General features: G+C 41.0%; 1 protein-coding gene across 2 annotated transcripts; it reads right to left on the reverse strand.

Moving 5' to 3' along the window:
- Positions 1 to 21,698: 21,698 nt before the first annotated feature.
- LOC123808861 (translation initiation factor IF-2-like) lies at positions 21,699 to 23,161 on the reverse strand. 2 transcript variants are annotated; one of them, XR_006783844.1, is made up of 3 exons: positions 22,790 to 22,920; positions 22,511 to 22,704; positions 21,699 to 21,862 (listed from the first exon to the last, which is right to left on the reverse strand). XR_006783844.1 is itself a non-coding variant. In XM_045823754.1 (3 exons), exons 1-2 carry the CDS (start codon positions 23,137 to 23,139, stop codon positions 22,572 to 22,574), a joined length of 348 nt encoding a protein of 115 aa, XP_045679710.1. In that variant the 5' UTR covers positions 23,140 to 23,161; the 3' UTR covers positions 21,699 to 21,862; positions 22,511 to 22,571. The 2 variants fall into 2 exon arrangements, 1 of the variants encoding a protein (XP_045679710.1); XM_045823754.1 differs by lacking the exon at positions 22,790 to 22,920 and adding an exon at positions 22,925 to 23,161.
- Between the last annotated feature and the right edge of the window lie 2,004 nt (positions 23,162 to 25,165).

Raw genomic sequence — 25,165 nt, forward strand, 5'->3', positions numbered from 1 at the left:
TATGAAAAGATTTATTTTTATTCCCAGCTAAACAAACTATATATTTTAAAATTGCTAATAAAGTGATATAATTTGTGGTATAATTGTTTATCAAACCATTTTACTAATTTCCAATCATCATTTTATCTCTAGGAAAGGTTGACATGATCTCCCTGTATGATACAGTGACTGCAGCTAAATGATGCCACAGTCTGAGCCATGATCCGACATAAGAAATGCTCCAAATCTCCTGATGACATTGATAGACATTACATGACTTGTATGAAAAACTGCTCTTGCCCTGGCTTGCGTGGCTCAGTGGCTTGAGCACGGGCTGCAAACCAAAGTGTCGCAGGTTCAATTCCCAGTCAGGGCACATGCCTGGGTTGCAGGCCATGGCCCCCAGCAACTGCACATGGATGTTTTTCTCTCTCTCTCTTTCTCCCTCCCTTCCCTCTCTAAAAATAAATAAATAAAATCTTTTAAAAAAAAAAAAGAAAAACTGCTCTTAACATCAATGGTGTTGCTCCTGGTGTTTATTAATTCTGCAAAACTAACAGCAATTGTATTCAAAAGACTTCTAGACTTTCTAACACTGTCCAAGACTTTATTCAATCCACTGTTATTAACTAAGCCACAAAAACACTTTATTGAAGTGACATATTTAATTAGTTGTCTTCATCTTATTAATTTTTTAAATTTGATTTATAATTTATATTCTATAGCACATTTATCCATCCATTTCTCCTCCTTCCCCTACCCCCATACACTGTGGCAACCACCAATCTGTCCTCTGTGTCTATGATGTTTTATATGCATACATATATGTATATATAGATTTATATATAGATCTATATATACTAGATCTATGATCTACATGTACATATGTATTAGATCCCACATATAAGAAAAAACATATGGTATTTGTCTGACTTATTTTGCTTAACATAATGCCCTGGAAGTCAATCTTTGCAAATGACAAGATTTCATTTTTTATGGCTGAATAATATCCCATTATATATATGTGTGTGTGTGTGTGTGTGTGTGTGTGTGTGTGTGTGTGTGTGTGTGGATTTATTTATTTATTCATTAATCCACTGATGGACACAGGCTGCTTCCATGTCTTGGCTGTTGGAAACAACGCTGCAGTGAACACAGAAGTGCATCTGTGCTTTAGAATCAGTGCTGTCACTTTTTAAAGATGAATACCAAGAAGTAGAATTGCTGGATAATATACTAGTTCTGTTTTTAATTTTTAATTTTTTGAGAAACATTTATATTGTTCTGCATAGAGGCCATACCAATTTACATTCTCACCAATAGTATACAAGCCTTCCCCTTTCTCTTCATCCTTGTCAGCACTTGTTATTTCTAATATTTTTTATGATAACCATTCTAATGGGTGTGAGGTGATAGCTCACTGTGGTTTTGATTTACATTTTCTTGATAATCAAATGACATGGAACATCTTATCATGGGATTGTCAACCATCTGTATGACTTACTTGGAAAAATGTCTATTCATATATTCTGCTCATTTTTAAATTATATTGTTTAGGGTGTTTTTGGTTTTTGCTATTGAGTTGTATAAGCTCTTTATATATTTTGGATATTAGCCCCTTATAAGACATAGGATTTGCAAACATTTTAGTTGATTCAGTCAATTTTCTTTTCATTTTGTCAATCGTTTTCTGTGCAGTGCTGTTTAGTTTGGTGTAGTCCTGTTTATTTTTTGTTTTGTTTTGTTGCTTTGCTTTTAGTATCAAATTCAAAAAAATCATCACCAAGATGTACGTCAAGAAGCTTACCATCTATGTTTTCTTCTAGTTTTATGGTTTCAAGTATTATGTTCAAGGCTTTTATTTAGGTTTAAGTTGTAGATATACTTTGCAGGGTTAAATTATACACAGAAACCATAATCTTCATTTAGACTAAGTGTAACAATTATTCAAGCTTACTCCTGAATTTAAATGCAAACTCACTAGTGATAATGAGGGTAGGTCACTCCAAGCCACATGAAATAAACCTTACTGTCAGGATTTAAACTTTGTGTTGTATCATCTCGGATCAACAGATTTGCAAGCAGTGAATGCAAAAAATAAGTTGTCTTCCTTTTCGTTCTTATTTTTTGGCAACAATTTAGCAAAGACATATGCTTCAAACTCAAATGACTTCACTTCAATTTGAAATGAAGAAATGCTTTGAAGCACAGTCATTTGATAATAATTTGCTTCAAAATAAGCTGCATGCTTCTTTTTAAAAGGACCCACATTCTTTGGCACGTGACTCAACTGTGGGGTAAATGAGAAGGCAAAGTGCCCTCAGACGTAGTCCCCAAATATAATCCCATCTGCAGCTTGGGCAGCTGTGCTCCTCTGCGATGTGGGTCTGCACCGCCCGGCCCTAGGTGCAGACCTCACCACTTTCTTCCTCGCTGCACCGATGATGAATGGTCTGAGAAAGAGGATCTGGGCTTCTGCCAAGGACCTACTTTCGACTTCAGTGTGTTTCAGCTTTCAAGACCTGATTGTTTTCTGCTCTCTCCCAGGGACCACTAGCTACCTTATTACCAAGAAGAATGACCCTTTGACAGCCCAACTGCAATCCAGAATCTCCACCAAATTGTTACCTTAGAGATGCCAATGGCATTGAAAAACTAATCAAGATCAGAAGGTCAGAAAGACAAATGCATTAGTACATATATAGTCTCCAGGTTATTTGGCAATTTTCTTGGCTTGCTAAAAATCATTTTTAAAGTTACTTTTGATGTATTTATTGCCTCTTTGCTTACAATCTTTACACTGCCAGTATTCTTAATGTATAGGGGATTCCACCATACGAGAATACTGCCTTTATTTCATTCACAATCCATTTCAGAGAATGCTGAGCTAGAAACAGCTTCCTCCCCTCCCCAAACATTCTCTATTATTCTTTTACTCAGATTTTACTATTAGCAAAACACCAATTAGATCAGCAATTTACTAAAAAATATTACATAAAACAGCCGAAACTAAAAGGGTTTGTTGTTAAAAGTGCAGCCATACAAATAGTAAACTAAAATAAATGGCTGGCTTCTATTTAAGCTGCTTGACACCTTGGATTAATCTAGCTCTTAACTGCCTCTTGTTATTATACTTAAGTTGATTAAATAAAACAACACTAGACACATTTTAATTCGTATGAACCAGTAATTGTTCAATTTCTTCAAAGTAACTTGAACTTTTTATATATAGTAATAATAATAAATTACAGCAGCTATTTATCAAGTGTCTGTGCTACATGTCAGATACTTTACATGCATTATTTCTAAACATGATGACACAGCCCACCTGGGCAAAGTATTAATGTACCCATTTTACAGAAAAGGAAATACTCAGAGATTTTAAGTGACCCAGGAGACAACAAAATCTAATTTTTTTAAATTATCTTCATTGTTTTAGTTTATAATGTGTCAAATGACTTTTAAGTTATTCAACCATTTTGGCTAATTTAGTCACTGATTGAACCAGTATAATTTACTGGTTTTAGGGAGATATATCTTCACAGCAGCAAGGAAAATAAATGTCAGTGAATTAATGAACTATAGATTGGTTTATACCATCTTGAAGATTCAACTCAGAAAGACACCAACATTAAACTGGTTTTAATAATTAAATTGATAGACATTTCCTGGAGCAAGAAGCTGTGGCTGCATTCTGTAAGTTGGTTGTGTACTACCAAATTTTGTGTGGGTGTGCAAAAGTCAAGTACGTATCATAATACAATGGCCATCCTTGTGGTGAAAGAGTTTCCATGTCTTAGTCGGAAAAAAAGGAACAGCATATTGGAGTGAGTGATCTGATTCCAAGAGCGGCACTGAAGTGAAATGGACGACCATTCTACAACCTTGCTTACTTTACCAGAGGGCTACATGTCACTGAAGATGGTATTTCTTGTCTCCATTCCATAATGGCAAAAGATTTCACTCTAGTCATAGAGAGAGAAGTCTAATGTTACCATCAGGAATGGCATCTCTCTTTAAGCCCTCCCCAGGGGCTTTTATGGCAATGAAGAAACCAGGGAGCATATTTTTCTTGCCATTTTATGTGCTGTTTTTAGTCTTTATTTGGCAGCATGCCTGGAGTGTGAGGGTTGGTCTCTAGATAGATCTTTAAGTCTTTCTCCTTGCCAATTACCATCACTCAAATGCCCTCATTATCAGTGGGTTTCTTCAACTCTGGGTTACACCTCCCTTTTATTCCACTTCCAGAAGCAGAGCTTCTAAAATAGATGCTTCTATTAATGATGTCAGTCATCTGACCACTGCCTGTGCCTAAAGGTGGAATTGGAAAGGCAACCATTTCTGAAAGAAAGGGTAAATAATACAATGATAAAGTTTTCATATATAAAACTGCATTATCTGTACTCAATATGATATAAAAATTAATGCTCTGGAAAGGAACCTAAGTTTTTAAAAGTAAATGATTTTCATGTATCAATATTAGTTTCCCATCTTGCTTACACAATTTTATACCAAGCCTTACAGATCATTGTAGTATCTTTAATTTCATCTTTTCCTTCATCCCACTCTCACCAACACACACCCAATAATTACTCATTCTTATAGTTGTCATTTTTATGTTAAATTGTATGACAATGTATTTATGTGTATATGGTGAAAATACTTTATATAAACCAAAAGGAGTTCCATTCTGCTTGGCTATATCAAGGAGGGCTTCCTGAAGTAGAAGGTATTTGAGTTGACCCTAGAACTTGACTCACAACAGAATGAACAAAGTCAAAAGAGAGAAACAGGGTATTGGTGGCCTCGTAAGTTGTCCAGTGGAATTTGAGTATCGGTATGTGGAGGGTTTGGCAAGGTGGAATAATTCAAGATGGTAGAAAGTCATCTTGGGTATTATCTTGTCAGCAAACAGGAAATACTGGAGGCTTTAAATAATACTATCTGATAAAACTCACTTTATTTGCACAAAGAGGCTTTAACCAACTAATCAATATTTTTGTTGAGTCAACCCATTTGAGAGCTTTTCATCCAGTCTCACACACGTGAGCTGCCTGAGCTGGCTGCAGGCTTACAGCCACAAGTGAGTCACTATGCTGATCATGAACCACTGGACTTCAAAAAGTGAACCTGAGAGAGGAGGTGAGCTACCTCAGCCTCTTCTAATCTGAGAAGAGCATCAGGCTTAGGCACAAACAACTGGGGCCAAGTGGCCAGCTGTCAGGAAAAGATTGCAGAAACACAGAAACAGCCATTTTGAGCTGTTTTCATAACAATTCTCATTGCTCATCCTTTCTCAGCCTCTTCCCTCCTCTTATTTTCTCCCTAAGAGAAGGGAAGGGTGGTAGAAGGTCTTTGTCTATCTGAAAATGAACCAGCCCTTTCTCTTCATTACTGTCCCTACAGAGGTTCCCTAGGGCACAGAAGCCAATGGGACATTGTTGGATGGAACAGTTTAGCACCCATGAGTTTACCACAAGAAGTTCCTTCTACATGGTAAGAACCGGCACCATGCTGCATGAATTGGGGTCATGTGCCACATATCTAGGGACATGTGGCATCACATAGCACGAACACTCCCCATATTATTGCCAGACTTTCTGGTGCAGCTAGCTTGAATATTTCCTGTCTACTCCATCCCTGTTTCCAACGCCTGATGCCTGAGATGAAGTTCTCCAGCACCTTTTATTTGAAATGCTCAACACTTTCCCAAACTGCTGGTGGTGGTGATAATGACAGTGATCATGACGATGATGGTAGCTGACTTTTACTGAGAGCTTTCAGCCAGTCAGACTTTTTCACATTCATTTTTTATCTTATATTTAAATAATTTTCAAACTGACAGAAAAGTTGCAGTAAGTATGCATGTCTCCTGTATACCCCTTGACTAATTTTAATATAAATTTGCAACATTTGCTTTATCGTTTTTCTCTTTCCACATTTTCTTTCTTGACAATTAAGAGGAGGTTGCATATATTGTACTACTTTACTCATTTACATTTCAGTATGTATGTATTTTATTTTATTTTTTATTTTAGAGAGAGAGGAAGGAAGGAAGAAAGAAAGGAAGAGAGTCATCGATGTGAAAGAGAAATGCCAATTGATGGCCTTCCACATGCGTCCCTACTGGGGATCAGACCCACCACCCAAGTCTGTGCCCCAAATAGGAATGGAACCAGTGGCCTTTCCGTTTGTGGGATAAATGCCCAACCAACTGAGCCACACTGGCCACTCCAGTGTGTATTTTTTTATATATAACTGAAATGCAGTTATAAAACTGAGAAATGTAACATTGATATAATCCTTTTATCCAGTCAAAAGTCCATATTACAATCAATGTTACCTCAATCCAATAAAAAGTAAAAGCAAACAAACAAGCAGAGGTTAGAAACAAAGAAAAAAAAACAAACTATAATTCTAGCATGTATTTTCTGAAATTCCCAGACTTTTATAGTTACACACTTTTTAAAAAGTATTTTGCATTAGGTGGTTTTCTGGGAAATTTGAAAGTAAGAGTTAATTATCATTCCATTAAATTTTTAGAATAATTATGCATTTATAGGACACCATGATTTTTAAAAATATTTTAGTTATTTATTTTCAGAGAGGGGGGAAGGGAGAGAAACAGAGAGGGAAAGAAATATCAGTGTGTGAGAGAACCATCTATCTGGCCTGTAGCCCAGGCATGTGCCCTGGCCGAGAATAGAACCAGCAACCTTTTGGTTTGCAGTCAGGCACTCAATCCACTGAGCCACACCAGCCAGGAAAACAACATAATTAAATCAGAGTAATCAACAGAATGATTATAAGGGAAATATCATTAAATCTCCATAATTTATTTGTATGAGCCCAAGTAAATTTTTTTTTAATTTAAGTTTTAATATGAGGTATACCACGGTATGTAGTTTATTATCTGAGATTGTTATATTTTGAATAAATATGTCATTAGAAAAGGCTGCATTGAGATGATGCTATGGCAGAAAGATCACTTTGGTCTTGCTCATAGTTCTTTTGTCAAAATTGTATATTTATTTGCAATAAACTCTTTGGCTTTTACTGAGAACCTCAGTGTCAATGGATGAATGATATTTTAGTTTTTCCACAAAAATATCCATATTACAATTTCACCTATTATAAGGGACCCAATAATGTCCTCTACAGCCATTTTTCCCAGTGCGGAATTCAGTCCAGGATAACGAATCACAGCTGTCATGTCTCCTTGGTCTCCTTTAATGTGGAGTGCTTACTTGGTCTTGCCTTTAAATAATGCAGGCCAGTCATCTTACAGAATGTCCCTCAACATGGGTGTGTGTGATGGGTCATGTGACCGGGTTCAGGTTGTGCATTTGGGGCTGGAATACGGAGAAGGTGGTTGTGTTTTTCTCATGATCTCACTTTGGGGCAAATCACCTTTTTCGGTGATGTCAGTTTTGATCACTTCGTTAAAGAGCTGTCTTTTTTCTCCACCAAGATTAATATTTTCCCTTTTACAATAAGTAATTTATAGTAAGATATTTCTATATAATGTAAATATCCTGGTATTCATTAATTTTCCTCCACTAAATTTAGCATTCATTGATGATTCTTGCCTGAATCATATTTTTCTATGATGGTTGCAAAACGGTGTTTTTAAAAATGTCATCATTTCTTCTACATTTATTAGTTGGCATACTACTGTAAAAGAGAGCTTTCTCTTTTTATTTATTGATCTATTTATCAGTCTAGACTCACAGATTCTTCTTTTATTCAGTATACTATAATCCATTACTTGCTTATTTATTTGGATGCTCCAATTATCTCTGATCTGATCCGAGGAAGCCCCTCCAGGCTGGCTTCATGTCCCGTTTGACAGCCCCCGTCATTTTTTGTGAGCCCTTCCTCACTGTCAGGCGCTGCGAGACGTTCCAGGCTCATTTTGTACCTTTCTTCCTCCAGACATGGAATCTGTAAGGCATCATTATAAATAAATAATTTTCCAGCAAATCTACAAGATAGGTACTCTTCTTGTTTCCATTATACAAATGAAGGAGCTAAGACAAAGACAAGTTAAAAAAATACACCAGAAAAAAAAAACACACACCAAAGTCATAGATCGAGCTACTAGATGGTGAAGCTGCTAATGTTGCTGCTTCTAGTCTTGTCTCAGTCCCAACCCTGCTCCCACCCCCTTGCCACCAAATTAACTCTCCGCAAAGTTAACGGAATAATGTAGCTCAAATGAAAACACTGAATCTCCTCTACCACAAGAGCAACACCTTGGAACCTGGTGTTCACACACTAAATATTTGTTGAACAGACTGGAATTAAACTGAAAAAGAATTAATGAATGAACCCCATCCCCATTTTCTCCTTTGTTTTATTTATGTATTTACTTTTATTTACTTACTTATACTTACTGGATGATCTGACCCCAGAAGCATAAAAGGGACCCCTGGCACAAAGTGAGATGAGAAGAAATTGAGGGTGCTATCAAAACGTTTAGGGGAGACATGGAATGCCTCTTATAATATCAGTCTCCATGGCCAACCTAGTCTACTCATTCCTGGGTTACCTCCATCTCTGCATCTTAAATTCCAACAAAATCTCTCACTCCACTTTGTACATTCTCCCAGCTCTCAGAACCTCTCTTTTTCTTTAAGAAAACACCCGACCCCTGTATCATTAATTTTACTTCCCTCTTGTCATCATCTTGTGTCTTAACTTTCTCTTCTATCTAACTCAAACCCAGTGGTTCAGTAATTCAAATACTAATGCCCACTTCCTAACTGTTCTTTCCCTTCAAACTCTCAGACTTGGAAGAATCCACGCATCTCACTCCTTCACTGAAATTGCTGGCACTTCTGTAGAAAATTACACAGTGACATGGATGGTTGGCCCCACAAATCTCCCTTGGCAAGGTTCAGCAATCTTTTGACCTGATCCTGATCAGCTTCTGTTCTCATTCCCCTCAACAGTGATCCTAAGCTTTTGCTCTCTTTTTATGTTTTCTCCCCAGCACCCCCTTTCTCTGAGTATGTCCTACAACTGGGGGGTCCAATCTGGGTTATCAAGCAGAACCCACACTATCTTCTGGGACCCACACTTCTATTCGATCCATATTCACAGCTGCCTTTACTTTCTTTCTTCTTGACTCCATGAAGAGGCGACTTTTCACTTTCATAAAACATGTGTTCTGGATCCCAGCTTGTACTGCAACCTTCCTCCATTAAATTAGATCATCTTGCTCCTACCTCCTCAGTCTCTCAATTACTCTGCTGATCTTTTTGACCACTCTCTCATTAGCTTTATAATTAAGCTCAGTTTTCTTTCATGTTTAAAAGTAAGACATCCCTTGATCCTATATCTTCCCTTGTTTATTGCCAGATTGTTTTTATTTTTCCCATGAATGAGATTCTTAAAGTTAGTTTACACCCACTGCCTCCACTTTCTCTCCTCCTTTTCACTCCTCAAACCAGCTAACCTCTGCCCAGACCACTCCACTGAAACTGCTTTCTCCAACATCACGATTATCTCTTAGTTCCTAAATCCAGTGGACACTTATTTAACTGCTCCTTTCCCTTCTTGTTTTTCCTTCAAAGAAAATATTTATTAGACATTGAGTGTACTCAATGAATCAAACATACCTGACCTTATCCTTATAAAATGCATAGTTCAGCAGGGGAAACAGATATTAAATAAGTAATTATATGATTAATAATTAATTAACTATAAATATGATAATACGACAAAGAAATTTGAATGTTATTATGATAATAAAAAATCTAGCCTAACCTAGGGAGGAAATAAGTGATCAAGAAAATGTCCCCATGGAAATGGCATTTAATCGGAGATCTGAAAAATGAATAGCAGTTAGCCCAGTTAGAGATGGGAGATGAAGGAGAAAAGAGACTTCCAAAATTGAAGAGACAGAGCGTGCATGAGCCCTAAGGTGAGCAGAAGGCTATGCCACTTGAGCAACATCAAGAAGAGCACTCTGACTAGATGAAGAAGAATGAAGGGATTCCAGATGGGGTCGGGGGTAAGGGTTCAGGGCTGCAATCAGTCAAGGTTTTAGAGCATGTTAAGAAATTCAGACTTTATCCTAAGAACAGTGCACTCCCATTAAAGGATTTTATATTACTTTTTATTTTTATTAAATGTGTTGGGGTGACATTGATTAATAAAATTGTATATGTTTCAAGTGCTTTTAAGTGGGCACAGGATGGGATCAGATTTAACTCCAGAGCCCCACCCATCAAGTCCAAATAATGGCAGCTTGGACTAGAGTGGTGGCCATGGGAAAAAAAGAGAAGCATATGGGGTAAGGATGCATTTGTGAGGTGCAACTATCAAGTCTGGGAATTGATTGGACTGGGGGTATTGGTAATAAAGAAAAGAGAAGTGACAAGACTCAAATCTAGCACAAGCAGCTGAGTGGATGGTAATGCCATTTATTACAATAGTAAACACAGGGGAAGGTGTTTCCTGGGGGTGAAAATCACAAGTTTGGGGCACCTCCAAACATACAGAGATGTCCATGGAGAGGTGAAGATGTAGGGCAAGAAGTTCAAGAGCAAGTCTGGGGTGAAGATATTGACTGAGATGTCATCAGCAAATGGAGGGAGGGTACGAAAGCCAAAAGAGGACGTGAAGTTGACTACAGAGACAAGGAAAAGTGAGAGGAAGCCTCGTCTCCACCTGCCTACCCCCACCCTCTGCCCTACAGCACTTCCCACACCCTGCTTCCCCACCCCCTCAGCCCTACAGAACTACCAGTTCTCTCCACAACCTGCTCTTCTTTGTTTCTGTGCACATCCTTTTCCCACCTGGAATGCCTTTTTCCTCACCTCACCCTTAGCTCTTATTTCTTCTCCAAGACCCAATGCAGGTGCCAACTATTCTACAAAGTTATCCCTTATCTGCCCGTTGCTTACATATTTGCTGCCATTGGTTAGATGGTCTGATAATATACCTGGGCTTATAATTCCCTATACATGCCTCTAACAGAACACTTACCACACTGGGATGTGCTGCTTATTCCTCCACTGGACTGTAAATTATTCCTCTTTGGGCCTAGCACAGGGCCAGACACATAGTAGTTACCGAATCTACACTTGGAAGAAAAGTTCTGCTAGAGAAAGACTCCTGTGTGTGTCATGCAATCTTTGACTGCTAGAGACAGAATGGACTTTGAATGTTTTCTACTTTGACCTAATTTACAGATGAGGAAATTGAGACCCAGTCACATTTAAATTTGTGACAAAATCATATTTAGAATCTAGTTTTTCTATAGCTCCCAGTCTAGTGGTCTTCGCATTATTCAGGAGCGTCAAACTCATTTTCACCGGGGGCCACATCAGCCTTGTGGTTGCCTTCAAAGGGCCGAATGTAATTTTAGGACTGGATAAATGTAACTACTCCTTAACTAGGCACAAGGAACTGGGCACTGCTGCCGAGTAGAAACAAGGTGCCAGGCCAGATAGAGCAAGGTGGTGAGCTGGTTTTATTGGCCCACGGGCCTTGTGTTTGCCAGCTGTGCCTTATTTCATTACCAAACAACCCCATAAACTATTTACTCAATGATGCACATGCAAAATGTGTGCCATTAGGTCTTTTTTAAAGGTGTAATACTAAAACATAACTATGTAGGTACAAACATACAACTGAAGTGACCTGAAGAACATGGATCGAATTGTGAATCTATACTAGTATCGAGTTTCTACACAACTAGTAAAAGTAAAAGGTATCTAAAGACATCTAAATTTCATGGATTGTTCATATGCGGACCTACCTAACTTGTAGGGAGGGTATGGAGTTAGCCATTAATATAATAATACTAATACTAATACTAATACTAATAATAATAATAATATAGGAACTGAAATCTGTTGAATCCTCACGCATGAACCAAGTACTAGGGTAAATACCTTCATGCATTAACTCATTCAATTATCGTGTCAAACCCTTTGAGAAGTTCAGAAGTGGTAGTTAGTTTGCCTAAGGTCACATAATTAGTGGCTGAGTCAGCATGTATGTCCAGGCATTCTGCCTATAGCTTTATTTTTTTCTTTAGTTTTACTATTGACACTATTGCAGATGTCCCCATTTTCCCCACCTTTGCCAACCTTCCCCCGTCCTTCTTCCTCCAGCCTCACCCTGCCCTCCCCTCAGGCCATCACTGAACTGTTGTCTGGGTCCAAAGGTCAGGCATATAAGTCTTTGGCTAATCCCTTCCCCTTGGTTCATCCAGTCCTTCTCCTCAACCTCCCCTTACCCTCCCCTCTGATAGCTGTCAATCTGTTGCACGTGTCCACGCCTCTGTTTCTGTTTTGATCATCAGTTTGTTTTGTCCATTAAATCCCACTGGACTCTCCTGCCTTTGTTAGTTAAACTTGTATATCCTCTCCAGGCTGACTGCTACCTTCTTCTCTTTGCCAATCACTTTTTAAAATGTTAAAAGGGGAAGAGCTATTAATCAAATTTGCCCCTAATTGATAGAAAATAAATGGAATGAACTATTCTTTGTTTTCCAACCACTTATTTGGGTCTGAAAGAAAAATATTTAAATGGAAAGAAGGTAAATATTTGTTCATTCGTGAACTGGGCTTCATTATATTTTCCTTTTTATAAAAAAAGAATATATAATATATAACTGTGGCCTACCTCCTATTGGTCCATGTTACTCTGTATTTGTTGGTGTCAGTGCTATCTCGGACTACAGACTCTAGATGGCAGTGATCAAGTTCAGGTTTGCGCAGTGTCTGGACAATGGTGTCTATATTGTTTAATACAAAAAAACACTATTTGTAATTATAATCAGGGTGAGTTCTGGAAGAGGGAAACAAGGGTATAAAATTCATCTTCCATATTCTATTTATTATTCCATTTATATGAGAAGTCCACTAAATTCACTGAACCATATCAGGACACATCTGTTTGAAAACCTACCAGTTTTTATGAACATTAAATAAAAATGGTTAGAGCTAATGACCATTTATCATATTCATGCAAAAATAATGAAATAGAAACAGCAAAAAAAAGGAGTTCACACTGATAAGGAAGAAGAATTTTAAATGCTAACAAGTACACTGTTTTATTATTCACATTTTCAAAAATCAATTACCTGCTATTAATGCTCCAAAACTTTCTGTAATCGGAGGGCATTTTTATTTTGATGTTTTTCTCTTTCTTGCTTAGGTATTAACCTAAGTCTCACAGAGTCAGAAAATATGGCAAATACATTTATACCTAAACTTTTCTCACAAATGTTAGGCTTTTGAACCCTAAGAGAAACTGCTTGGGTGGATGATTTTACCACAAGGACAAACAATGGTCCACAGCCCTGAAACAGAAGGAAGATAAAGCTGTGGAGAGGGGGAGGGGAGGCAGACAGGAAGTAAAAAAAAAAAAGTTCTCCTGGTTGTATTTTATAGGGGAAGCAGATTCTACTTAGATTAGACCTTCTAAGTTACTATGACAGAAGGTAAAGAGAGGTGGAAAGAAAACTTTGAGTGACATTTTTGACAGCAAGCTACAGAAATAACAATTTGACAGAAGAGGCCACATCATAAATATGAGATCATCTCAGGCATGAATAGGATTCCCTTAATGTAAAATATATGGAGCACGTGTAGGATTCAATTTGGGGTGAAGAGAAGAGCCAGACTGGAAGGTTACCTCGAAGCAAGCTACTAGTGCTGAAGTCAGGAATTCTCATATCAGTTTAAATATCCCTGGTGAACATTTTTGGAGATTTTGAGGTATCGCTCTCAGTTATTCCTATTTATATCTATTTCTAGTTTGATTGACTGAGCTGATGCATAACCAATAAATAGAGAAGGTTAGGATTTCTATTAATACAAAGTTTGTTTTTGTGCCAGTACTGAGATCTATTTATCCTTTGGGTAGGAAATAGATCTCATTCTTGCCTAATCAATACAGACATCACAGATCACCAACAAATCTTCATATTGGCAAACAGACCAGTCAATATCTTATTATTATTTAATAAGAATTTCATTGTCAGTGTGCTGGAAAGAAAAATATTAGTAGAAAAGTCGGCATGTAGTATTATAAATACTACTCTAACATAAAAAGCAGGAGATGGGGAAGCATCACATCATAAGAAAAATTGGACTCGAGAGTTTAGTCAGAAGCTTGAGCTAATTAGTTTTATGAGTCAATTATTACCTTTAGACCTCCAATTCTTTGTCAGAGAAAAAAGAGAGGGTGGCCAAATTATTCCAAAATCCTACCCTTTTGCTCTGAAATCCATGACAAGTAAATACTCTATTTTGAATTTTCATTAGGTTACGGATTTAACAATCAGCTGAAACAGGATGACTAACCCATAACATGTTCCAGAAAAAATGTGAAATGACATGTTGAAGAGCATTTAGACTGAACAAAACAGATTTGTGTATGTGCCACTATTGATATACAAATGTTGAGTGTGTTTTACTGTATCTACTAAGTGTGATTGATAGTAGATGCATCAATTTCAAGGTTTCTGAATTTAAGTGAATTGTTGTCAGTGGTATTGCTTCTTGAAAAAAAAAAAGGTGAGGGGATTAAGAAAAATAACGTGCACGTAGACATGAACAACACTACAGTGACTGCCAGACAGAAAGGAGGGTGGGGGGTGGAAGCAGGCGAAGGGGACCACATGGTTACAGTCGGAGACTTCGGGCGGTGGACGCACAATGCAGTGTGCAGATGCTGTGGTACGGAGCTGTGCACTTGACGCCTATATGGTTTTATTGACCAGTGTCACCCTGATAGGTCCAGCTACAATTTTTAAAATTAATTTTATGCAATAAAAAATTATATCCTTACACAGATAGACAAATAGAGACAGGATATACATAACACAACAATTTAGCACAAATATTCTCTCACAATTGTGGAAAAAATATAAGTATATATTTTTCAGAAAATTTGGGGAGCGTTTTTTAAGTTGCTTGTGCTTTTTAGGATGCTTAGCATTTCTGTTTTGAAAACAACTTGTCTTCCTTTTCAGTATGTTTGTGCTAAACTCATTCTGATGTTGGAATGAACTAATTTCACAAGATTGGGTCAGCCCCCACTCGATGATTCTTTTACAGAAAGGAAACCTTTAGGTGAGATAGTAGTTCTGTTCATAAAGTCTCAAATCCTCTGCCCCTTTTCCAAAGCACTATAAACCTCTTAAAGATAGAGGAAGAGCCCTGGCTGGTGTGGCTCAGGGGACTGAGTGCCAGTCTATGCACCAAAGAGATGCTGGTTCGATCCCTAGTCAGGGCACAGGCCTGCGTTGTGGGCCAGGTCCCTGGTTGGGGGCACATGAGAGGCAAGCACACATCGATGTTTCTCTTCCTCCATTCACCTCTTTCTCAAAATAAAAATATAAAATCTTTAACAAAAAGAGGAGGAAAAAATGGTAGGGTTTGTCTTTTACTGAATTATTTTCACCTTTTCCCTTTCTACCTTGACCCTTTCTTCCTGCATGTTTTCATTTAAATTTTCTCTTTGGGACTAAAGCATGAGTAAGTCTGGTGTAGAAAAAGGAAAACATATAAAGAGATAAATTAAAAAAAAAACACAAAACCTTGTCTTCTTATCTCTCTTCCATTGCTATTTTATTTTCCTCTCTCCTTTCTGTCTGTATCTAACTTAGATTGTATCTAATTAAATCCTCTTTATACCCAGGATATTTTAGGTTTTCAATATTTTTACATTAAATAAAAATAGCTTCAGATTTTTTAAATGTATGTCACAAATATTTTACAGATAAACTTGATTTAAAACATAAATGATTACTGGTCAGGTGGCCCAAATGGTTGCAGCATCGTCCCATACACCAAAATGCTGCAGGTCCCATCCTTGGTCCAGGGTGCCTACAGGAGACAACTGATGGATGTTTCTCTCTCACACTGATATTTCTCCCTCCCTCTCCCTCCCTCCTTTCCTCTCTGTCTAATATCAATAAACATATCTTCAGGTGAGGATTTAAAAAAAACTGTAAGTGAATATCAAGTGGGAAAAGCACAAACATAGATTTTTCTTCACAAAATTTAGGTATCTCCTTTCACCTTTAAAGACTTTTAAAGTTTATGATACAGGTCATTAAAAGTAAGTTCATGTTTAGCAAGATTAGCCAAAAAGATAAAATAAAATAAAAGGAAGGGATTGACTGGCTGGGGGCCCATCCCGGGTCTAACTCAGAAGTTCCCATTTGTGTCATGTCATATTTGGGGAAACTGTCGAACCCTCACTGAGTGCACTGGTCTGACTGTCTCCGGAGCTTGATACCCAGGGTTCATGGCTGCGATTCCTGTCACCATCATAAATATTCATACCCCCTACTAATAATTTGCAAGGCAAATTCATTTGGCTGTTTTCACCCCATCAATCTTATAATTAATAAGGGTGGTGCTCTTGTTTCACTTTCCTCCAAAAGAAAAGATAAATGAAATAAAGAGTTATCCTATAAATTTAAATAGGAGTGCCTCTCGTTGATTAAAAGCTGATGCTATCATATAATGGTGGAAGGGGAGGCTTCAGCCATTTCTCTCACCAGTGGCCGACTGGGTAGAGGGAGGAGGCCGGGGGGATAAGGGCAAAGGAAGCATTTCCAGATGTGGCAGTATGAGCCTTAATCTGAAGAGCCTGGTTATATGAATTAAATAATGCAGAGGGGAACCTCCGTGATATTGTGTAGAAAGTGAGTTGTTAAGGGACATACTTATACACTGCATTCTATCCATTGTTTGATTAGGTGGACATTGCATACAGCGTGCCAATATCCAGAGAATTAGATTCTAAACTGTCTGCAGTTTAGAATTAGAGATACTTTAGAAAGTTGTCCAAATTTAGTGATCGTTGTGTCTTTGAAGTGAATGCCTTGGAATTAGCACGATAGCCACGTTTCTGACGCGAACAGCAAAGACTTGGGCTCCACAGAAGCACTAAGGGAAGCATATATCATTGAATGGCTGTACAAATAAATCATGATGCATAGGACATGGCGGAAATTCTTCACTCCCATTGGATTTTCTAAGGTCGTTTACAGCAAAGCAGGAAAATAACATTGAACATAATTTAGAAATAAAATTTTGATAATTGAGCTAAGTAACTTGAACTTGTCAATCATCTGTGACCTTATTCTATTTACACTTCACTTGAGCATTCAAAAGTCCTAAGGCCAGTGGATAAACTTCAAAGCATAAACAACTGCCCTTGCTCTGTTGTGGTGGGCAATATCGACCCTTCTGAGATTATTTAAACTGTATTAAAATTAAGAGACCTGAATAAATAAGTAAGCAGAAAAATCTTAACTTTGCAGTCAGGAATTTGATTCCAACTTGTTTTAGGGAAACTTACTTTAAAAGTGCCGTAATGTGTTGTTTTTGTGCATTGATTGGTTTGTTTTGGAGCTCTTATCACCTGAGATATTCTTAGGACTCCCTCCTCCGCCCCCCTTGTGCGTGTGAAGGCCCTGGAAGAGGGGCATCAGGCATTCTTAGTGTCCTCCAACCTCAAAGTGTCTTGTTCTATAAAAGCATGCCATGTTCAGGGCAGCCCTTTAAAAATGTCTAAGTACGATCGAAGAAAAGATTATTTTTATACCTTAATTCTATGTGAACATAATTGCATATTTGATTTACTGAAAAAAATTTATGGTTTCCTCTGTTGACTTTTAAAATAGTAAGTGAGGGAGAAGTAAACTTAACTGTTTGGCCTCCTTGTGTGTCCTCAGACCTAATCTGGTCAGGTGCTTCAGGGGTGACAGTGGGCTGAGAGCCTGCAGAGTGGCCCCCAGACAAGTGGCCCCCCGGACAAGTGGCACACCTGGACGAGTGGCACAGGCTGGGAGTCCAGGACATCTTTGCAAAGAGCTCCCAGCTAGGTTAGGAGTTGTGATTCTTATTCTGTCCAGGTTCCTTCCTGGGGACTATGGTGGGTAATTGTTGGGTTTTTTGTTTTTTCTACTTTTTACCAAACCTTTCTTAACCTTACTTGACTGAGGAGGAAGCTTGGAAAACTCACTGTTGGGTAACAGGATCTTTTTCCTCTCCTCTCCCACCAACTCTTCAAAAGCAGGATTTGATACATCTAAACCTCCTGGAGGCTTTCTGGGTCTTTGCTGTTGCTCTCCTAAGTCACCAAAACCACACAACACAGCAGTTTCCCTGCAGAGAGCCGCTGAAGGGATGACACTGGGACTTCATCCAAGAGAAAGAGAGAGAGGGAGGGAGGGGATGAAGAGAGGGGTTCTGGCAGTCACCCCTTCTCCCATTCCAAATCTGCTCTTTGAGCCAGGGGCCGTTCTTCCCTGCCTGGTAGCACCCAAAGTCAGAACTCACTCAGCGGCTGCTGGGGCAGGCTGGGCCTGGGCGCTCCATAGTGGCCTTCTCCACCATCAACGGGCGCTGGAGGCTGAGTGCTTGAAGAAGTTCCAGCGCGGCTCTTCTGGGAGCAGACTTCCTCGTTCCCAGAGTGGGACCCCAGGCCGTCACCTCGCGGCGCCCAGGAGGTGCCTGCCCTGCGTGGCTTCTTCAAGTCCTGGGAGTCTTTGGGGTCCGAGGACTGGCTCTTGTCCCGACTTTATTTCCAGCAGCACGGGGAGAGGAAAGTGGAAAGCGCCCCCCGCTCCCCACCTCACCCAGCCTCACCCTCCAAGAGGGGTGTCCGCTGGTCCCAGAGCAGCAAGGAGACTCGCTCCAGCTGCACCCCAAGCTGTGCTTTTCCTTAGCCAAGGGGACCTGAGGGGGTTTGCCAAAGGTTTTTGTTTTGTTTTTAATGTTCTTTTTATTTTCTCAAAACGTGAGACGCTGCAGAGAGAGACGAGAGGGGGTGTAGGACTGAGTCAGGGAAGAGGAGATAGTCCAGAGCTTTGTGGATGCGCTCTGTGCACGTGGGTGTGTGTGAGAAAGAAGGGCGGGGGGGGGGGGTGGGAGATGGGGAGAGGGAGAGAGGGAGAGAAAGGGTGTACAAGGCTGAGAACTGGAGGCCGAGTAGGTCTGTCGAATTGAAGTCAGAAACACACCAGATCCAGCTACCCTTTCTGCATGTCCAGGGTCTGGAACAGAAACCTGTAACTCAGGGTTTACTGAACCCCTGTCTGTGCGTCAGTCCCAAGAATTCGGAGAGAGAGGGGAGCAGGGAAAGTGAGGCTGGGAATGGCCGTGGGCAGAGAGGTTCAGGCCGGAGAGCTGGGCTTCGGGGTGCCCTGCTCTCACCCGGGGCTCAGCTCTGTGGCCTGCAGCCCTACCTTGCCTGCCTGCCTGCCTGTTTTCAAATCCTTCTTCTAGGTGAGATACAAGCCTTTCCTTGCACGGATTTGGTTTGTTTGCTGACAGAAGGGAAATTATCAATCGTGTTTTTATTTTTAAAAATAAATAAAATGTTTGCCTGAGATTGTGTTTACCAGGCAAAGGGAAGCAGAGAGCTAAGAAGAGTTCTGATAATTTCAGATAAAAACTACCAGTAATGACAATTGGTGTCAGAGCTAAGACTGGGGCTGGTTTTGGACAGTGACCTGGACTGGCTCTGTATTTAGACAGAAATAACCCTCCTGGTGCATTGACTATGTGTGTATACACAACGCCATCAGTTATCTTAAATCTCCCAATTTTATTGGATTCAAAAGGTGAGTTGGTTGACACATCCCAAGAGCCTACTTCTCTCTGTTTTGGAGAAATACTTTGGACTAAAGTAATGGATTCTCCTGCAAAACACAAAGACAAGCAAAATATAGGAAAGGGAAAGAAAATTCACATCAAATCTGGGAGAGCTGAGAAGAAAGGGGAAGAGCAGGGAGAGAAAAGAAATGGAGAGAGGAGGAGGAAGGAACAAGAAGAGGAGAGAGGAGGAGAGGAAGACAGGGAGGAAGAAAGGGAGAGGTTTTCACAAGTGCAGACCAAGAAAGGGCTCTGAAGCCTTCAACCCCGACCCCCAAACCCAAGTGCACCTCACAAAACAAGTTGGGCTGGTATTTCAGGCCGTCTCCTTGTCCCGGTACCGGGGCCCTAATTCACCGCTGTCCTCTCCACACAATGACATTCGAACCTCGGAAAATAATTGCATTAGAGCAGATTACTTAAAACCGATAGTTATCCGTCTTTTTCTGTTCGACAGAAGTCTATTAAACTCAGCACAGCCATTACCAGCTGAGCTCTAGAGAGCGCCTTCATTAAGAAAATTAAAATCATACTTTTGAATCTAAGCAAAGCCTGCGCAGGTCTCAAGAGCCCTCCCGCGTCAAACCCAGACGTTTCCGTAAGCACGATTTTCCCGCGAATCAATCTCTGCTTTCTGGATAACGTGGGTCTTGGTGGAAAGATTGAGTGTGATGACAATTACAGGAAGATAGGAATGTCTGAGTTCTGGAAGTACCATCTTTCTTCCCAGCCCCTAAACCCCCTCCCCCTGCCCGCTCCGCCTTTCCTCCAGGGTATCTTTCTTCTGGCACTTTCTAGTCAAAGGCCCCACACCTGTGCAGGCGTGGTCGGGGATTCGGGGAGGGGTTGGGTGTCTGGAGCGGAGCGGGGTGGGGGGGGGCCGGGATAGGGAAAAGTGTGGGTTCAGGACCCAGGAAGCCGCGTGGGTGAACTTCCCCCAGCTGACGCGTGCGGCAGAGGCCTGCTCCAAGTGCACGTGTTTCACACACACACAGACACACAACGGGCGCGGGGGGCGGGGCGGAACTCTCCCCCTCCATTGCCTTTTGCACTCACTCCTAGACCCGCTTGGTCTAAGAGCCTTTTGTCCACCAGGGCAAGGGAGCCTGGCCACGGGACTGGGCAGGCTGTGGCGTGTAACTCGGACCCAGAATCTACGTTCCTTTGGCCGGATCTTCGGCCTCCGGGGGCTTATTTAGGTTTCCTCCCTGGTTTGGTAGGAGCCTCAGCTAGCTGTACCCGGACCCCGGGCTGATCCTCCCAGCTTCTCTGGTGCCTCCGCTAGAGGAGAAGGGAACAGGTGGGAGTTGTGGGTTGGGGGTTGGGGGGTGGGGGGGAGGGTGACACCCCTACCTCCGCTCCCGATGGCCTCAGGGTAACAACTCCTGCCGCTCCAGCGGAGGTGGGAGCTCCCACTCCACTTGGGAGTGGAAACATCACCCGGCTGGAGAGCTGTCTGCTCAGTTAGGAGGGAGCGCGTTTGCAATGATTTTCTGTGGCATCTGGAAATTTGCAGGGTTTGAAGAATAATTTTTAGCATGCTTTATTTTATTTTTTTGTTGGCCACCGTCCTTCGTTTCAGCATTTTGCTTTTTGCCATGTTAATTACTGTGTATTTCTCTGAAAGGTCTGCCCAACTCAGGGCTCTTAAGGAAAATACACTGATTTGTGCCCTTTTTCAGGGTGTCCTTTCTAGGGTCCTAGGAGCAGAGGGGCACTGCTTCTATTTTTCTCAGAATGCTCAGTAATAGGGTTCTCACCCCTCTTTGTCCACGTCTAATGAAGGCTTTGGGGTTTCTGAGGGGAAAACGGCACGCGCGCGCACGCCTCCCAGCACTCAAATGCAGAATCAGGTGGAGTCTGCTGGAAAGTGTAACGTCGTTTCTTGGCAAATACCTATTTCTCTTTTCCATAATTTCTGTTTGACACAAAAGCATACCAAATGCAAGTGATGAAAGTCAACAAATAGACGCGGACAAGGGAACCTCTTTTACCTGTTCACAGCTTTCGACTTCACTAAATTGGTGGGTATTAAAATTTTTTTTTCAGGGAAAAGAAATAAAACAAATGCACCTTCACTGTTATTGTTAGTGTTTTCTTCTCATCCAATGTAGACACATCTTTTGAGTTTTTTCTTTGTAGTGAAAGATAAGGAAATCAGAAATGAAGAAACAGCCTTTTAACAACAGCAAACACGAGACTTTTGAGGTGGTTTTCTTTGCTTCTGTTTTCCCTTCTTTGCCCTTAAAGCAAAACAAAAACAAAGATAAAGAGAAAGAAATATCATTCCTACTGCAGAGTTTATTTTGTTGCCACAATAAAGGGGTGGAGACAGTTAACAGCTATTTGAGATGATAATGCTTAGTGATCCCATTCTTTTAATCATACTCTTCAAGTGCTTTAAGATTAATGGCAAGAGGTGTTTCAGTCTCTTCCTAAGGACCTTTGCATTAATTTACTTAGAACATTGACCAGACTGTCGACGTCTCCAAATTTCATTAAGTCGAACTGAGACAAATGAAATGAGATTTTCATATTTTCTTCATCTGTGAGAGTATCTTACTGGAAATTTTATTTGGATGCAGTTGCAACCGGGACACTTGCCCCCTCTTCTTTATCATAGATATGTCAGTGGAATGCGTTTTTAGATATATACACACTACACACATGTATTTACACACATATATGCACCACTACTGTTTGCAGGTAACTAACTTCCCCTCCACTGCTGAGCTAAATGAAGACCCTTCAAAAAATCAACTCCAGTGGCAGGCGGCGGATCCTGCTTCACCCCAGACCAGGATTTTAAACTGAGTCTGAATACACTGAACTTCTTCAAAACAGACCAAAAAAGAATGACAACAACTTGGAGTATAAATATTTAACTTTACCTCAGCTGACACAATCGCCCCAGCAATTCTTCAGACACATCCTGACTGAGGCATCACCCCTCTAGCGTGGAGACCTGGCTGCCTCCTCGGTGCCCCCGCAGCGCCGTTCCCCGAAGTCTCGGGCCGCGGCCGGGCCCTGGAGTCCCCGAGGCGGAGGGCTGGAGAAGGCGTGACGCGCGTGCGGGCGGGGGTTTCTAGGAAGAAGCGAGGGAGGAGAACGAATGTTGAAACTAGCACGTCCCGGTACTCTGGCAAGAAAGGGACTGTCAAGAGACCCACCTTTCCCCTGCCGTTCTCCCCGCCCGGTGTTCCTTCCCCCGCGCCTCATTTCTCAGGGCTGTTTCCACCAAGTCCCGCAATCCCGCACCTTAAAAATCAAAGCCCCCAAACTCCCCGCAAACTAAAGTTTCGCACCGCAGATTTGCATGCTTTGCAGGGGGTCTGGCTGCGGTCCGAAGACTTTCCTGAGCCAGGGCTGCCGTGGCAGCGCCTTTCCCAGGAGCAGAGGCAGGCGGTGGAGCCGGCGGGTCCCTGGCCCGGGATGGCCCCGGCTCTCGCCACCTGGGCGCCCTGGAGTCGGGGTGGTCAGAAGTCCCGGGCAGAGTCACCAGAGAGCCGAGAAAACGCATCTGTGCACCCAGACAGTTGGAAAACAACCCGTACATTCTAAAGTAGGACCAGTCTCACACCTTACATTTGACGTGAAGCATCAGTGTAAGATCAAGCGTCGGAGACACTGGAGGGTTATTTTGGAGCGCTCCAGCTAGCCTCTCCGTTTCCAGCAAAACTGAGAAGCACTGAGGAAGGAACAGGGCACGCAGGGAAAGGACATGTTGTGTGTGTAGGTAGGTAGATAGGACTGTGACAACTTTTAAACACGTTCTTTATTTTGAAATAAACAAGATCGTACAGGAGCCGGTATTTTTTTTTTGCCTTGCAAGAAAGGGTCATTCAAGACAAGGAACTGTCTGAATTCCTAAAGTGATTCCTGGGGACTTTACTGAAATAGTGCCAGTTTCCTGGGTGTTGAATTTTGCGAGGCTGCAATACATTGTTTTATATTGGCCTCCTTCCCCATGAGATACCCATTAAAAAAATCTTCTACAGGATCTATTAAAAACATTTCTTTGGACTCAGAAGCTACAGTTCGGCAGAAACAAACAACCCACAGCAAAAACTCAGAAGAATAAAGAGGTTTAGAAAAAAGAAAATGTGTCCCTTTGGTAATCATTTGATAGTTTATTCCCCGGAGGCCAAGTGAAAGTGGGGGTTCCTTCGTATTTTATTATTATTTTTATCATTTACTCATTTAAATGTTCAGCCTTGACGTGCTATCCCCCTGCGGCGCGGTTTTGCTGCAGAACGGAGGTGGGGGCAGTGGAAGGAGTCTGTGGGTGGGGGGTGGAGAGCACAGAAAAGCACGATTTGCTTCCCGGCGGGCGGGGGTGGGGGGGGGGCGCTGACCCGCAACATTCTGCTCTACTGGCCAGCAGGGGGCGCTCTGATGTTATCTCTGGACAAGACAGCCAAGTCGCTCAGAGCTGCAAGACAGGCTCGCAGTTTCACGCAGCTGCAAAAGGAGGGGGAATTGCAGCTCCTAAAAGACCTAAATCCTCAACAGCCGTTCCTCTTGGGTTATTTACCCTCCGTTCGAAATATACCTACATCTCACTTTACCTAATCACCCTGCTTACAGTACACCCGCCTTCGCCTTCTCATCAACCTCGTTTCATCTGCATGTAGGCAGCACAAGTATGATCTCTCTTCCTAGCCTTGAAATATACATTAATGCAACTTATTAAACGCGACGATGAATAGTCAACATTTTTTTCGCCTGTTAGTTCCGCTGATCCAAGCAGGATTTATTTGCAGATCTCACATCCCGGAGCCATAACATAGTGACTTTTTTTCCCTTAAATAAAATTGGTCAAATGTTGACAACCTTTAAGCCAATCTAACACTCAAGATTAGTGATGAGAAACTAATGAGAAAATATCAGATCTCCAGGCCTGAGGGCTGCCAATTAAATCTTTGCTGATTGAAAAATAAAAGCGGACTTGGGGTGTGAGCCCGGCTCAACTTCAACTATTAATTTAACATGTTGCCGGAGTCCGCGCTTTCTCTCCTCCAAAGGGCTTCCCGTAATAGAGCTTCATCCTCTCTCATCCCTCAACCTAAAAGCCAAGTGTTATTTCTCAGAATATTTCAAGAGGTCCAAATCAGGATGATCATTTCTTACAGGACAAATATTAGGCCTTTAAGCAATATGATTTAACTAATTAGAAAATTTACATCATTAAGTCTCAGGGAGAGAAAAAAGAGAAACAAATCTGCCAGTCATTTTAAAGGAGACAGGCACTATTGAAGTGTGAAGAAATCGGCTCTAATTCAAAAAGGCAATCGGGCAGAAAAAGCCCTCAACATTACCCTGCTAGTTATTAATCAGAAAGGGCTCTCTCCTCCCCACACCACCCCCTCCTTAGCAGAGTTTAAGTTCGTGTTTTTTGCCAGTGGCCCATGTCATATTTATATTGAGGTTTTGTCTGCTAAAAGATTAAAATTTGAAAATGTTTCAATATGAAGAAAACAGAATCCCCAAAGGGAAAAATATTCACAGAATTACCTCTCTTCCAGTCAAGAAAACCTGTTGTGATA

This window comes from Phyllostomus hastatus, unplaced genomic scaffold, assembly GCF_019186645.2.
Source record: "Phyllostomus hastatus isolate PE091 unplaced genomic scaffold, TTU_PhHast_1.1 phas_scaffold_501, whole genome shotgun sequence".
In the NCBI taxonomy this organism is placed as follows: Eukaryota; Metazoa; Chordata; class Mammalia; order Chiroptera; family Phyllostomidae; genus Phyllostomus; species Phyllostomus hastatus.